The 14,544-nt window shown below is 33.4% G+C and overlaps 2 protein-coding genes across 2 annotated transcripts; both read right to left on the bottom strand.

Annotated features, from left to right (window-relative positions):
• Window positions 1–2,349: 2,349 nt before the first annotated feature.
• On the bottom strand, window positions 2,350–4,606 carry LOC127094364 (uncharacterized). The gene is made up of 6 exons (XM_051033207.1): window positions 4,598–4,606; window positions 3,516–3,614; window positions 3,004–3,128; window positions 2,677–2,785; window positions 2,528–2,591; window positions 2,350–2,444 (listed from the first exon to the last, which is right to left on the bottom strand). The coding sequence occupies exons 1-6, from the start codon at window positions 4,604–4,606 to the stop codon at window positions 2,350–2,352; spliced, it is 501 nt and encodes a 166-aa protein (XP_050889164.1).
• A 159-nt stretch (window positions 4,607–4,765) lies between these two features.
• Window positions 4,766–5,441, bottom strand: LOC127094358 (succinate dehydrogenase subunit 7B, mitochondrial-like). The gene is made up of 3 exons (XM_051033198.1): window positions 5,325–5,441; window positions 5,144–5,212; window positions 4,766–4,966 (listed from the first exon to the last, which is right to left on the bottom strand). The coding sequence occupies exons 1-3, from the start codon at window positions 5,379–5,381 to the stop codon at window positions 4,766–4,768; spliced, it is 327 nt and encodes a 108-aa protein (XP_050889155.1). The 5' UTR covers window positions 5,382–5,441.
• Window positions 5,442–14,544: the final 9,103 nt, after the last annotated feature.

The following is a 14,544-nucleotide window of genomic DNA, read 5'->3' as shown; positions in this document are numbered from 1 at the left end:
CTCAAATTCGATAAAACACATCATATAATATCGAATAAAATTCATTAACACGACATAACACTTCATAATAGTATAAAATTCAACAAGACATGTTATTTCCATAAAATACATAAGTTGGAAACTATACAAAAAAAATAAGTAACAATATTTAGGGCCTGTTTGATTTGATTTTGTAAAACTGTTTTTTAGTTTTTAAAATTTGAAAATAAGAAAATTTGTTTGGTAGTCTAATTTTATAAAATTGTTTTTGAAAACTATTCTCTATTGAGAGTTTTAAAAACTAAAAAACTAAAACAGGTTTTAGAGGTTTTGGTTTTTGGTTTTTAGTTTTGGAAATTATGATGAGGAAAAAACAAGGAAAAGTGGTACACTTTTTAAAACGATTTTTAAAAGTAGAATTACCAAACATGTTTTATTTTATTGTTTTTCTTCAAAACTCTTTTAAAATTGATTTATAAAATAGTTTTTAAAAACTATAAAATTTTCAATTTTTAGATTTTAGAAACCAAAAACAATTTCTCCAAACAAGTTTTTAACTTTTAAATTTTTAAAACAATTTTTAAAAACAGAGCTACCAAACAGATTTTATTCCATTAGTTTTTTTAAAAACAATTTTTTAAAACTGATTTATAAAATCATTTTTAAAAATAGAAAATCAAAACTCAATCAAACGAGCCCTTAATCTTAGAATTACATAAACTCATCGACCTAGTAGTATTATTGGTGGAGAATGATTTTTTTTGGAAATATTATGGTTATTAGTTAGATATTAATTTTGTATTTTTATTTAAAATAATAATGAAAAAATTACTAAAGACACATCAATGAGTTGGGTCAATGGGTTTGCGGGTTGCAAAACTCAAATCCAATATCCGAACCAAAATTATAAGGGCTGTTATGGGTTGTATTGGGTTGGGTATACCCATAAATAAATAAGTTTGGACAATTTATAAGTTGATTCGATTTGGATCTGCGGGTTCGTGGATCGACCCACACCCACGAATATCCCTAGAGTTAATCTTAGGGATCAGAGTGACACAGTAAGAAGGAAAATTACGAGGTAGAGATGTGAACTAATAAAATTGGTTAAACATGATCCCCAACTCATTTCTAAGGAGTTTTCAGAATTTTTTTTAAAAAGTATAAGTTAAAATCATATGGACATATACTTTTATTACCATCACATTGGGACACAACTGCATCAAACTTCTGGAGATCAAAGGGAACTATAAAGAGAGATTATCGACATCTGAAAGACAGCGGAAGATTTAACATCCCGATTTTTAAATTAATATTTAATTTTACTATTGGAGTGTTTATTTGTGTTATTTTTGTTTTTTAGATTTAGGGGTATTTTTATAATTTAATAATTAATGGGATTATAAAGTTTGAGAGCGGAGAAATAAAATATCATTTATTTAATTTATTAGAGATATTTAGATAATTTTAATTATTTAATAATAATTGGAGTAATTAAAATTTAGTTATTTTATATAGTTAAAATAATATAGAAATATATGAATTGTGAGTTATGGGGTGAAATTAAAATTTTAATTAAATTTGAGTGTTAAGGAGTAATAGCTTAAGAGTTGAGAGAGAGTTAGAAATTAACAAAAATATTTTTAGGCCATTTAAATAGATAAAGTGAGGGAGTCACTACTATAAAATAGACCTTTCGTGACACCAATTTTACAACAATCTTTCTGTTAAATGTTGTAATAGTTTTTTTTTTTTTGGAGTTTTCTTTTGATATTTATTAAAGGACATTTCACAACAGACACAAGTATCGACTGTAATGAAAGGTACCTGGAATGAAATGATTCGAATTCCAGTACTAACAATTTTTTATTTATCGTGACATATTGGGGTTTGTCCTTTTATATCACCACAATTGTTATAATCAATTGCGGTGTAAGTTGCAATCATTTCATCACGGTTCGTATTTTCAACCACTACGCCAAACAAGACCTTAGACAGCGCTTTTTTTAGCCTTAGACAGCGCTTTAAAGCGCTGTCTAAGCCTCCGCTGCTAAAGGTTTAGACAGCGCTTGTTTAAATCTTAAAAGCGCTGTCTAAGCCCCCCCCTTAGACAGCGCTTTGGGCAAAAGCGCTGTCTAAGCCCCCCTATTTTAATTTTTTTAGGTATACCTTAGACAGCGCTTTTGGCAAAAGCGCTGTCTAAGGGGGGGGGATTAGACAGCGCTTTAGGCAAAAGCGCTGTCTAAGCCCCCCTATTTTAATTTTTTTAGGTATACCTTAGACAACGCTTTAGGCAAAAGCGCTGTCTAAGGGGGGGGGGGCTTAGACAGCGCTTTTGCCCAAAGCGCTGTCTAAGGGGGGGGGGGGGGCTTAGACAGCGCTATATTTCGTTGATTGCTGGATGAATACCTTGTTATTGAATGCCATGAGAACATTTCCAGATCTTTGCACTGCATATCTTGACCCTGGTTAAATAGCAAATGCAATTCAGTATCTACAAATCAATTTACTTTTTACAATCAAGTGTAACAGAAGATTATGAATATACCAATCAGGAGGTGGACAAGCGATCCCAGAGAATGGCCAACACCAAAAATAGGAAGCTCTTTGACCTGAAACAATGAGTACTTCTAATGAATTGTTTGAAAATTAAAAAAAACAAAGAAGCCATCCCTTGGATAATGAGATGAGGCTTACTGTTTCTTGTAGTGTGCGGTAGCACCGGTCAAATTTAAACTGCACTTCATCTGCAATGAAGAAGTGATCAAACCCACTGGCATATGGAGTTGCAATGACCAATACACCCCTAGTAACAAATGGTTTTAAAGTTAGCTATTTTTTCAACTACAGATCCTAGATATATGAGACTCAAATGATCCTGATATGAAATATTTCCTAGAACAAAGTTCAGCGTTCATTCAAAGATTCTACTCTAACAAATCAATATATGCATTTAAAAAAGAAAAGGAAAAAAAAAAAGCCTTCAATAAGCACACAAGTAATAATCATACCACATGGACTTACTTTTCTGCTAGGCGCTCAAGGAACCAGCGGTAGGTAAGCTGAGGTGCAGCTCCTACAAATATACCTCCCACAAAATGTACAACAAAATTGGGTTTGGAGCTTTTGGGTTTGAGAATCCATGATCCCTGAAATTATTTGTGAATAGAAAAGTTAGTGAGTGAGTGACACGCTCTCAAAAAGATAGAATCATCTGAAATTTGATGACTATCTCATAAGTTGTTTCAGCTTACTTTAATAATAAGTTGGTCAAGATATCCCAAAGGAAACAATGTGTGTTGAACTTATCCCCTTATCCACTCAAAATTCTATTTTTACAAAGAAAAGAAATGCTGATAATGCAAATAGCTTCAAGACAGACATCCAAATGCAAATAAGTCCCATATAATATAGAGTTATTGAATAAGTGGTTACCGATCCTGTTTGGATAAAACAGGCTAATTAAGCGATTATCCTAAAAACGGTGATGCATAAAGTAATTGTATACATGATTGGTAGTAATAGTATATAGCTACCTCGACTTCAGTCCAGTCTGCTGAACCCCATGCATCCTGTGATTGTCTAGCAGAAGTAGTAACTAATCTGCAAAGAAATCCATAAAGCACGTTATATCTCTGTATTAATATAAAAAAATTATAGAAATACAAAAATCAACAACTTAAAAGAAAATTGTTTAAAGAAGCTAAATTTAGTTCCACATAACTAAAGAATGGGTCTTTATATATACTAAAGAATATATCATTAAACTATTCAAGTGGAGATTTAATTTTTCTATAGTTGGTCCTTCATCCAATTGTTCTTTCCCAGTTAGTCATATACAAATTACAAAGCATGCAGCCACTGACGAAAAGTATTGGGAACTAATTAATAAAAATGCATGGTTCATATGGTTGTTACTAAAATACATTATCCGCATGGTAACCCAAATTGATACTTCACAGTTCACACCTTAAAAATTAAGATAAAGGGTCTAGAATAGAACTTCAGATTCATTCCTTCAACCGGAAAAAGCATGCAAAATCTATTTATGAACAAGGGATTACAAAATTGACTTACAGTTTGACCAATTTTGACATGTTGACATAAGAATCTGGAAGCTATTTCCTCCAATTGTAGAGCTTCAAAACCAACGAGATGTACAGTTAAGAATTTCAACAATTATGGAAGTGATTATATTGGTGACTAATGAAGCTGCTAAAATATGAGGAAATTATTGATGTAAAAAGGAACCATATACCTGGTAAGAAAAATGACCAATTGATTCAATCATAAACTGGCTGTGATAATATCATGTATCAAGAATGCACCCTCGGGATTAAAGAGAATCACATCCCCCGCAATGCATTATTTTTAGAAAAATATCCAAATAGTGTAATTTTAATAATCTATGAGATTCGGTAACCCCAATTATTTTTGAAGTAATCTTGTATTAACAATTAAACTACAGAAGCATACTGGATTTCCAAATCCCTAAGGATTTTGCTAATGTCAAACATCTTATTTGGCCATCAAATGCCATACACCATTAATAACCTTGGCCCATTCAAATGTTTTAGCTTCAGATTTCAGACTCCTTGAGAAAACTTTAATGACAAACCAAAGCCATGGTTTCATCACTTCACATCAAAATCATCTAATTTTCTGTCATCTATGTAGCACCGACACCTCTGAAAAAGATGTGTCAGTGTTCGTGTCCGTGTGGAACACTTGCACCGACACTTGTGATTAAGTTTAATTTATCCAAATTTTCAAATTATTACCGGTGTCACCGTGTCAGTGTCGGGGTTGTGTTCGAGGTATCCGTGCTACACATCCCTAAACCCGCATTTATTTTATCAAAAGAAGGATTAGAAGATAGCATACCTGCAACAACAACAATAGTTAAAACATCCCCAATTTTCCGGAGCTTTTTTACACTCTGCTTATATGATTTGAATGGCTTGAGAGCTGAATCTTCTGCCAAGAGCTGCAGCAAATAAAAGAAATCACAAAAATGATGCCTACTAAGTGATATACATAAAAAAATCAACAAATTATTTGGGTTAATATAAGGTTAAATCGAAGTAATTTATAATGAAATCCGTAATCTAGAAGCCCTAAATCGAGAGAAAATTAGGTAAAAAATGGAAAAGTAGAAGCTTACAGCTTTTTCACGAGTCCCGGGTTCAACATGGAACTGACGGCGCGAGAGGGAAACGGGATCTTCGATTTTCTGCTTTCGATTTAAGACAATAATGAATCAGAGATGAAAAAAACAAAATTCCAAGTTATTATGAAATGGAAAATGATTAGGATTCGATGTGTAATTTGAATAGAATGAATACCTGAGATGTGGATCGAAAATGAGAAGCTAGGGTTGATTTGCTCAACAAGAATGCCATGGTTTGTTGATGTGAAAATGATGTTGCTCAAGTTCAGAACAAAGCGCTTTGGGAAGAAAGATACACGTGCGTAGCATGCGAATTTTGGTTTATCACACTTTTTCTCCTTTATACTTTTTTTTTCATTTTTTTTTTCAGCCTAAAAGCGCTGTCTAAGGGGGGGTCTTAGACAGCGCTTTCATTATTTTTTTGGAACATTTTCCGTGTTTTATTTTAATTTTAACCTTAGACAGCGCTTTCTTTTAAAAGCGCTGTCTAAGATGCGCTGTTAAAAGTCATTTTTGGCGTAGTGAACCATGGTGAATTTTGTTACTTATTTATATATAAGCAAAATTATCTTTCACTTCAGTACATTACAACCATCTCTCTCAAAATAAAACACTAACATCTCTTTCACTCGTCTCTCTCAAAACAAAATCATAACATTTCTCTCACTCGTCTCTCTCATATGGAAACCCCAAACGTATCCAGCCAACTCGTCTTCTTCGAAGTATTCCTTTGTTTTATCAGATTTTAGCAAATGGATACTTTACAGGTTTGTCTTCATTATAGTTTATGTTACAAAATCTATTTATCTATTATTGTGCATGTTTCAATAACTTGCTTTATAATGTTTGAACTTTCAACTTGTTTTGACTTCTAGGTAAGGATGCTTGTTTCAATAACGAGGACGAAGCTAAAGTGAGTGTTACAAACTTGTGTGAAAGATCCAGAATGACATCCATTCAAAATAGACACATGTTTGTAGTTCTAACTTCAGCTTCATCCTTATTTTATTGTGGATGCCATTATGGGACATGTAAGTTTCTGAAACATTCTCCGTGTATGTTGCTTATGATTTATTGTTGATGAATGTTGTTGTTAATGTTTATTTAAAAGACAAGTTTATTATATAATATGTAGTTTTAGTATTTTTCTAATCCCTTATCGAATATACAACTTTTCATATTGCATTAAAAAAATTATAATATTATAGATAAAGTTATATTAGAAAACAAGTACACGTTCAATTCTTGACAATAATTCTTTAATTTGTTATCTGCATATTATTCTTTAACTGTTAGAACTTTATTTAATGATTGTATATCTTCAACCACCCCTCTCTTCACATCTAGTTTTGTTTGCAAAGTAAATAATATTTTTCAAAATAAACTAGAGGTGAAGGAAGAGGTGGTTGAAGATCTAGAATCATTAAACAAAGTTCTAACTGTTAAAGAGAAAAATGCAGATAAGAAGTTGATGAACTCTTGTCAAGCATTGAACGTGAACTTGTTCTTCTTGTATAACTTAATTTGCCATATTATAATGTTCTAGATCATAATGAAATGTTATATGATTAGTGAGCATTTGTCAAATAAGTATTCCACATAATTTATAATAAACTTAGTTGTATATATCACAACGGTTGTTTATACTAACAGTTGTTAAATATTGTGCATTGAAGAATATCACAATGATTGTTTAAATTAATCGTTATGGTAGATCACGTGCTACATAGCTTATAATTACGATCATACAACCATGGTAGAAAGCTACATACACACAATCACACCTTACCTCACAATGGTTGGTTCAACATGGTGGTATCCATTTTCCAACTGTTGTGGTAAGTATTTTCCGTAGTAGTAAGTGGGAGTGGGTCTAATACGTAAAAGTGAAGAAGGGAGAAAGAGACTAGGAACCCTAAAGAGCTTTAGGAAGGAGAAACCATAACCAAGATTTTGCTGCTAGAAATTAAGGTATGGGGATTTTCTTTATCTATGGGTGATTATTAGGTAGCCAGGATAGTGATGTATCCTTACCTTCCCATCAGCGTCATGGGTAATTTTAGTACTTTCTTCAATTTCCTGTAATTCTGTAACATGTTTGGCAAAATGGGGTTTGGGCAAAACCTCATTAGCATCAATTGAATGAATATTTTTGTTTTTATGTGTTAATGTGTTGGCCAAATGGGTTTTGCGCAAAACTATATTAGCATCATTTGAATGAATATGTTTGTTTATGTGTGTTAATGTGTTGGCCAAACGGGGTTTGGGGAAAACCCCATTCGCATCAATCAAATAAATATTGTTTTTGTCTGTATGTTATTGTGGTGACCAAATGAGATTTGGGATAAATGTCATATGATCACCATAAATGATTTTTATTGGTAAGACAATATGAGTTTGTGTATTCATGTGATGAAGTGGATGTTGTTATGAGTAGTTTGTGGAATTGAGATATATGTGGTTTTGGTCAAACTTTACGATATGTATTTTCCACAAATTTTTCCAAAAACCTAATTTTTGAAAAACTGGATATTTTATCGAAAATTAAAATAATTAAAATATCGAGTTTTTTTTGGGGGGGGGGGGGCACAACAACGACGGACTGCGATCGTCGGATCGAAGAAGGGAGGGCCGCACAGCAGAGCATTGGCGGTCGGGACATGTCGCGATGACGGTGGGCAGAGGTCGCGAAGCTGCGGCTGTAGCTTCTAGAGTTTGAGATGGTCGCGCAACGGCAGTTCGAGGCCTGGCGACGGGTCCGGACGGCTTAGAGTGTTTTTCGACAATTTTGAATTCGGGGAGTTTTTCGCTAATTTTTGAGTAATTTTTTACATTAGTGGCCTATTTGTGACCTTTGGGTCAATTTTTGAGTAATTGGAGTTAAATTGTCATCCCTTAGGGTTAGTAGAGTTATCACATGTAAAGACTTGTCAATAGAGCATTTTTTAGCACTTTAGAGTACTTTTGGATACTCTAGAGTCATTTGGAGAGTTAAGAGTTGTTGTTGAGTTTGTTGAGAACTTTATTGATTTATAAAAAATATATAATGACTTGTTGAGACATTTTGAGTGTTTGGTTGATTTTAGAGTTGTTGATGAGTAATGACATATATTTACTCAATTTTTGAGATGCAATATAATTATTTAAATAATATATATTTTTGAGATGAGTAATCTAGTGGGGTTATAGTGGGGCCTGATTATTGGAAAACTTACGGTTCAAGAGTGGAACCTATTTTGAGATGAATTTGAGATGATTTTTGAGATGATTTTTTAGTATGATTTTGAGATGATTTTGATGATTTCCTAATTTGCATCCATGTGTGCTATACATGATCATGCATGTATATATTTTGGAGTTAAGTAGGACTTCGATTTAGTGAGGTCAAATTCAGAGAGGAACCATGACAGTCTCATGTCCAGAGAGGGACACAGTTCAGAGAGGAAGCGAAGACATGGGCAATGTGTAAAAAATCTATGATCCTGAAAACCCGGTACCACATGCATATTGATGGACTCGTTGATGCATTAGAATTTGAATTATACATTATAATGTGATTGTGTTTTGTGAGAATATTATACTTGGGATTGTTTCATTTACCATCCTACTGTTGATTTTCACCATTAAGATTTGTAAGGTATATTCTCACCTCTTTTTGTTGTTGTTGTGTCTGCGCTCCTCTGGGGTACAGACAATCAAGTACAATAGTAGTCGCTTGTGTTAGAGGAAGGTGCCAATGCCTCTTTATATTTTATGATTGGGTCTTAGAGGAGTCGCTTTGATATGTAGCTCTTAGGATGAGTTGTTCATTCTTAATTGGTTTTGTGCCTTACTTGTGTTGGAGTTCTGTTATTCTTTTGATGTTGAGACTTATATGTCAAACTTAATGATATTCCGCTACTTATTTTTAAATGAATATGCTATGTTAGTGTTTTTATGCTATGGTGAAGCATGTGTGACACTCTAATCGTGGAATTTTATTTGAACTATCTTATTAAATGTTGAGTCGGGGATTAGGGGTGTTATATAGTGTTTTTTGTTTAGCCATGTTTTGTGTTTTTTGTTTGTTTCCTAGTATACGACAGGTGTGTGAACATTGTCGATGCAATCTTTATTCTAATGGTTGTTTGCTGATATACAGAGAAATGGTTGAAAGAAATGATCGCACAATCGTTGATGCTTTAGCAGCTATGCCCGAGGTGATGGGAAAGGCTTCATAAGCTCAGTAGAATCCACAGGCTGAAGGTGTCGAATCCTATGGGTTGAGTAGGTTTCGTAGAAATAATCCGCCAACCTTCAAGGGAAGGTATGATCCGAATGTGCTCAGGTTTAGTTGCAACAGATCGAGAAAATCTTTAGAGTAATGGCTTGCGTAGACGCTCATTAGATTCTTTATGATACTCGTATGATGTTAGAGGAAATCGAATACTGGTAGGATAATGCACGACATAAATTGAAAGCTAGTGTTACTGAGATTACTTGAGTTGTGTTCAGAGCTGCATTTTCGGAGAAATATTTCCCGGATGATGTGCACAGTAAGAAGGAGATCGAGTTCCTTGAGTTTAAGCAAAGGAACATGACTGTTGTGAATTATGCTGCTAAAATCGAAGAGTTGTCTAGGTTCTTACTTAATTACAATGGGGTAGTGTAAGACCCTAATTTTTACCCTAAGATCCCTCATGGCATCATATCATTTGCTCAATGCATTGCCTCAAGGATCATAGCATGTGTGGCTCCTTAACCCTAGGGGTGGAACTTGTGTGAGTGGTTTGAAACCACCAAGCATGATTTTATTGTATATTATTGCTTTTCTTATTTTTATTACTAACCAAAAGCACAAAAATATGTCACTAACTCTTTTGTTTGAAGCTCAAGTGATCATGTGCTCCCATGCTCCTATGAGGCTCCTAAGCTCAATGAAATGGCTAGATGAAGATGAGAAGAAGCATGAAAATGGTCCACAAAACTCTTAATCATCATATATGTCTCCCAATTATCTCAATTTTCCAATTTGATCAAGATAACCCAAAGGGCTTGAGGATTGTTTCCCAAGGAAACCCAATTCAACTGTGCATTGACTGTGCCTTGCTCTTGAAGCAACCTCAACCTATGATAAAATTTAATCAATGGAAGTTCTTTAATTCATTATTTTATGCATATATGAGCCTATGTGAGTATCCTCAATCATTCATTCATCAAGATTTGAAGTTTGGCCTTGAGAAGTTGACCAGTCAAGTCATCTGACTAAATTGAGGATCACTGAGACACAACTTGTGATATGTTTGTCAAATGAAGTTGACCCAAAGATAAAAAAATGTTCTTAAGAACCATATGAATAACTTTCATGTTCATAAAAAATCCATTTGAAACATGGAAGGTCATTATTCATTTCAAAACATTATAGGTCATTTTGACTGAAACCCTAATTTTGGGTCAACTTCCCAAGGACCTAACTTCCTTATTTTTTATGATTTTTAGGTGAGACCAATTGAATTAGAAATATTAAGATGTCTAATTCAAAAGTTATGTTGGACAAAATTTCATAATCCTAAAATAAACACATGTGATAATACAAAACATTATGGGTCACTTTGGACTAAAGTCATTGACTTTGGAAAATGTCCAACTTCAGGTGCCCATAACTTTCTCATGAAAAATCCAAATGATGCAAAATTTGAGTCTAAATTGATCATATTGAAAAAATCTACAACTTTTGTGTTGGAGGTTTTTCCATTTGAGGCTTGAATCATTGAAACAGAAGGGCTTGAAAATGTTTGGTTTTGGTAAAAAAAAATTCAAAGGGAACCTAGACATGTTTTGTACCCCAAACTTCACAGCCAGTTTTCATAAATTTCCAAACTCCAAATGAATTTTTTCCCAACATGACTTTTGTTCCTTATTTCAAGGGCTTTCCAACCATTACTCACATTAATTTTTTTTGACTTTCCATGAGTGAGTTTCGAAGAGCTTAATGTTTATGTGCATTTTTGCATTTCACTTTGAAACTTCATGTGCAAACAAATGCCAGGCCTTGTGCACGTCCAATTCACTTCTATATGAGTTCAACATGGATTTACATTCATTTTTAGGCCTCACATGCGCCTGTACAGGCCCATGCATGGAGGATCCAAATTTCATGCACACGAGGGAAAGCATGGCATTGCATCCATTCCAACTATAAATAGAAGCTCATCCTCATTCAAATGGTAACCACAAGGAGATCTGAAACGCTGCTGGATTGAAAACCAAACCCTCACCTAAAGGAATTTCAGTTTTTCTATTTCATTTTCAAGCTTGAATTTCAACATCATTAGTTGATCTTCATAGCTCAATTCCTTAGCCTTGCATCATCATTACATTTCCAAATCAAAATTGGATCAAGAGCTCAAACAATTCGTGCTGTTTGAAGCTCCATTTCAAAGGTATATCACCAAACTTTCTTGATCTGGATCTTGCTATACAATGTGAATTGCTTTGGTTTTTGTTGTTTTCTGAAGTCCTCAAGCATGAGGCAGGCCAGTGGTGGTCTCAATTTTGCAAATCGTGCCATTTCAGAGCAAGCACCATGATTTTCAAGCTCATGTTTCTCTTTAAATAGGAACTTTGAGGAGAATCCATGGTTACAGGGGTGATGTACATCACCTCAGCTTCATTTTGATACCTTGCTTTTTCATTTTCATTAAGGTTTGATTTCCTGCGCGTGGTGGCCGAAATTAGTTGTCTGGCCGGAGAAGATGGTGGTTTCCACCACCATCCCACGTGGAAGCCTTGGAACCCTTGGATCTCACTGAAATGTTATAATTCTGACCTTTCATTGTTTTGACTTATTTTAATTCCATGTGTTGCGCGCTTGACCAAGGATCACCATGTGACCGCGCCTCTAAAGCATGAGATCAGCGCCACGCCAATTAATGAACCATCTAAAGGCGCTGGTTTTTTCTATTTTCATTATTTCTGTTTTAATTCTATTTAATTCATTTTATTTTCAAAATTTCATAAATATTTTATTTGAAGTCACAAAAATATGAGACCAATGCCAAAAAATTTCTTGAAAAATCTAGTTTCATATTTTGATTTTTAATTAATTTTGTGACTTCATTTAATATTTTTTGTGAATTATTTGGTTTTTAATAATTTTTAATTCATTTTAATTACTTTTTGATATTTGACAAAAATCAAAAATATTTTCTTAACACATATGGATCATGATAAGTCAATGAAAAATGGTCTCATCAATTTCTTAATTGATTTAAGATTTATTTGAGATTTTAATTCATTTGTGTTATTTTTCATTGTTTTTAATTATTTTAAAATAGTTTCTGATTTCAAAAATTATTGAAATTTTTTGTCAAAGTATGTTTGACCATATTAGACCAATGAGAGTTTAATTGGACTTGTTGAAGTTGATTTGAATTGAATTTGAGGTTTGACCATATTTTGTTTATTTTATTCTACATTTTTATTTTAATTCAAAAAATACCAAAAAAATATGTTTGACTTGTTGACTTGTGATCTTCATTTCTCTTCTGTTTGACATTGGTTGATGATGATTTGATTCATTTTTGACCAATTGTGTTTGACATTTGAATTCTCTTTCCATTCATTACATCTTCATCTCTTTCTTTTTATTTTGGCCAATGAGTTAATGTCTTATGGTTGGTCTTGACATATGAGAGGTTTAACCTTCTTTAATCCAAATCAAACTCAACTTGATCCAAGATCAAGTGAGTTGCTTTGTGTCCAAGATGAGTTGCTTCTTGGTCAAGCAAAAAACCTAAATTCCATACAAGGTCTTTCCTCTTTTCTTTTGGCATGGCAAGTTTTTGGAGCTTGACTTACTAGTCATGATCTCTAACTTGTGTTTATTTGCCTATAGTTTTATTGACCGACCTCAGATAGGTGTGACTACTACATTAGTCCACTTACGATTGCTTAACATAGCGCTAAATTGTCTTATGACAAACTAACATAACTTCACTAATTACTAACTTTAAATTCAAGCATTTAATTTCTTGCAATTTACTTTAATGCACTTTATTTCTTGCTCATTTATTCATATTGCTTTTCATTTTGCTCACTTGAGCACATATTTTATGTTTATGCCATTTTCCTTTTGCTCATTGAAGCTCATTATTATATAAATATATTGTTTTCTTGTGTTGGTTTTGTCTTTGTTTTGTGTGAACCTAATGCAAAAGGAGAAAGGACTTAGAATTAGGACTTACTTGTGCTTAAAAGGAGTTCAAGAGAAACTAGGCCTCATGCCTTTAGAATGCTAAACTTGTTGAAGAGCATCTAGGCCTCATGCCTTTAGAATGCTAAATTTCAAAGTTGACTTCAAAGGACTTCCTTTCCAAAACTCATTCTTTGTCCATTCCTCTTATTGTGTTGTGAACTTTTTGATGTTTGCTCTTGTGTGATAGGGATTCCATCTTGAGATAGTAAGAAGGACCATTGTCATGAGTAACCAAATTAACAGAGACAAGTCAAATGGAGATCCTAGGAGCTTGAATCCAAATATTGTGTGATTGCTTGTTGTTTGCTAAGTCCAAAGGAAAGGAGCATTTTGAATTATCTCTATGATTTCAAGAAAAGGAACTCCAAGGGTTTTATCTTCTCTCTTATCTTTGTATGCTTTAGGACTAACCCTTCTCTTCTTCTCCTCACTCTAACCCAAGCCAAAAATATTTTCTTTAAACTTTGACATTGTTTTCAAACTAGAAACCCAGGCCTTATGCCTTTGACTTTTCAAAATCTTTTTATCAATACTCATTATGAATAGATCTTAATTCAACTTTGACCTCATTTTGTAAATAAATGTAACTTGTAAAGACAACTCACTTCAAGTTGATTTTGTGGTTCCAATGGCCACCTTTGTTAAAACTTTTCATAAATATTAGCCATAGGTTTGAGTTATCATAGTGGTTGATGTAAACCTCACCTTATCCTTAGTGATTTGGTTATAATCTTCCATACTTATTATAGGGTTAACCCCTCACTAGTATGTTAAAGCCTTCCTCACATGGTGGATTGTTGGTTTAGGTTGAGTTTTCTCCTTTTGATAACAAAAGACTTTAAAGCTTTTGGTCAAGTCAATTCACCAATCTTTGAGATTTTTACCCCTAACTACGAGGTTTTGATCCTACCTTTGTGATGGTACGTAGGCAATGGGTTCATCCATTCAAATAACAAAATTGTAAATATAATCTATTCTTTTCTCATCCCCTTAATCTTTTGCACATATTTTCACAAATACCAACCTACAACACACATTTGCAAAAAGAGGTTCCCTTAGAGTACTAAGGATGTTTTGGGTGCGTAAAACCTTCCCATTTCATAACCAACCCCCTTACCTAGATCTCTGACATTTTTATTAGTTTTTGATTTGATAAAAC

This window comes from Lathyrus oleraceus, chromosome 1 (genome assembly GCF_024323335.1).
Source record: "Lathyrus oleraceus cultivar Zhongwan6 chromosome 1, CAAS_Psat_ZW6_1.0, whole genome shotgun sequence".
In the NCBI taxonomy this organism is placed as follows: domain Eukaryota; kingdom Viridiplantae; phylum Streptophyta; class Magnoliopsida; order Fabales; family Fabaceae; genus Lathyrus; species Lathyrus oleraceus.
This window is presented reverse-complemented; position numbering and strand designations above follow the sequence as displayed.

Excerpts from the sequence above, each read along its gene's own strand:
- LOC127094364 (XM_051033207.1), bottom strand. Across the intron at positions 2,592-2,676 it reads ACCGCACACTACAAGAAACA|GTCAAAGAGCTTCCTATTTT; the intron begins GTAAGCCTCATC and ends TCATTGTTTCAG. Across the intron at positions 2,445-2,527 it reads GCTTGTCCACCTCCTGATTG|GGTCAAGATATGCAGTGCAA; the intron begins GTATATTCATAA and ends CTATTTAACCAG.
- LOC127094358 (XM_051033198.1), bottom strand. The coding sequence starts at position 5,381 with ATGGCATTCTTGTTGAGCAAATCAACCCTAGCTTCTCATTTTCGATCC. Across the intron at positions 5,213-5,324 it reads ATTTTCGATCCACATCTCAG|AAAATCGAAGATCCCGTTTC; the intron begins GTATTCATTCTA and ends AATCGAAAGCAG. Across the intron at positions 4,967-5,143 it reads CCGGGACTCGTGAAAAAGCT|CTCTTGGCAGAAGATTCAGC; the intron begins GTAAGCTTCTAC and ends TATTTGCTGCAG.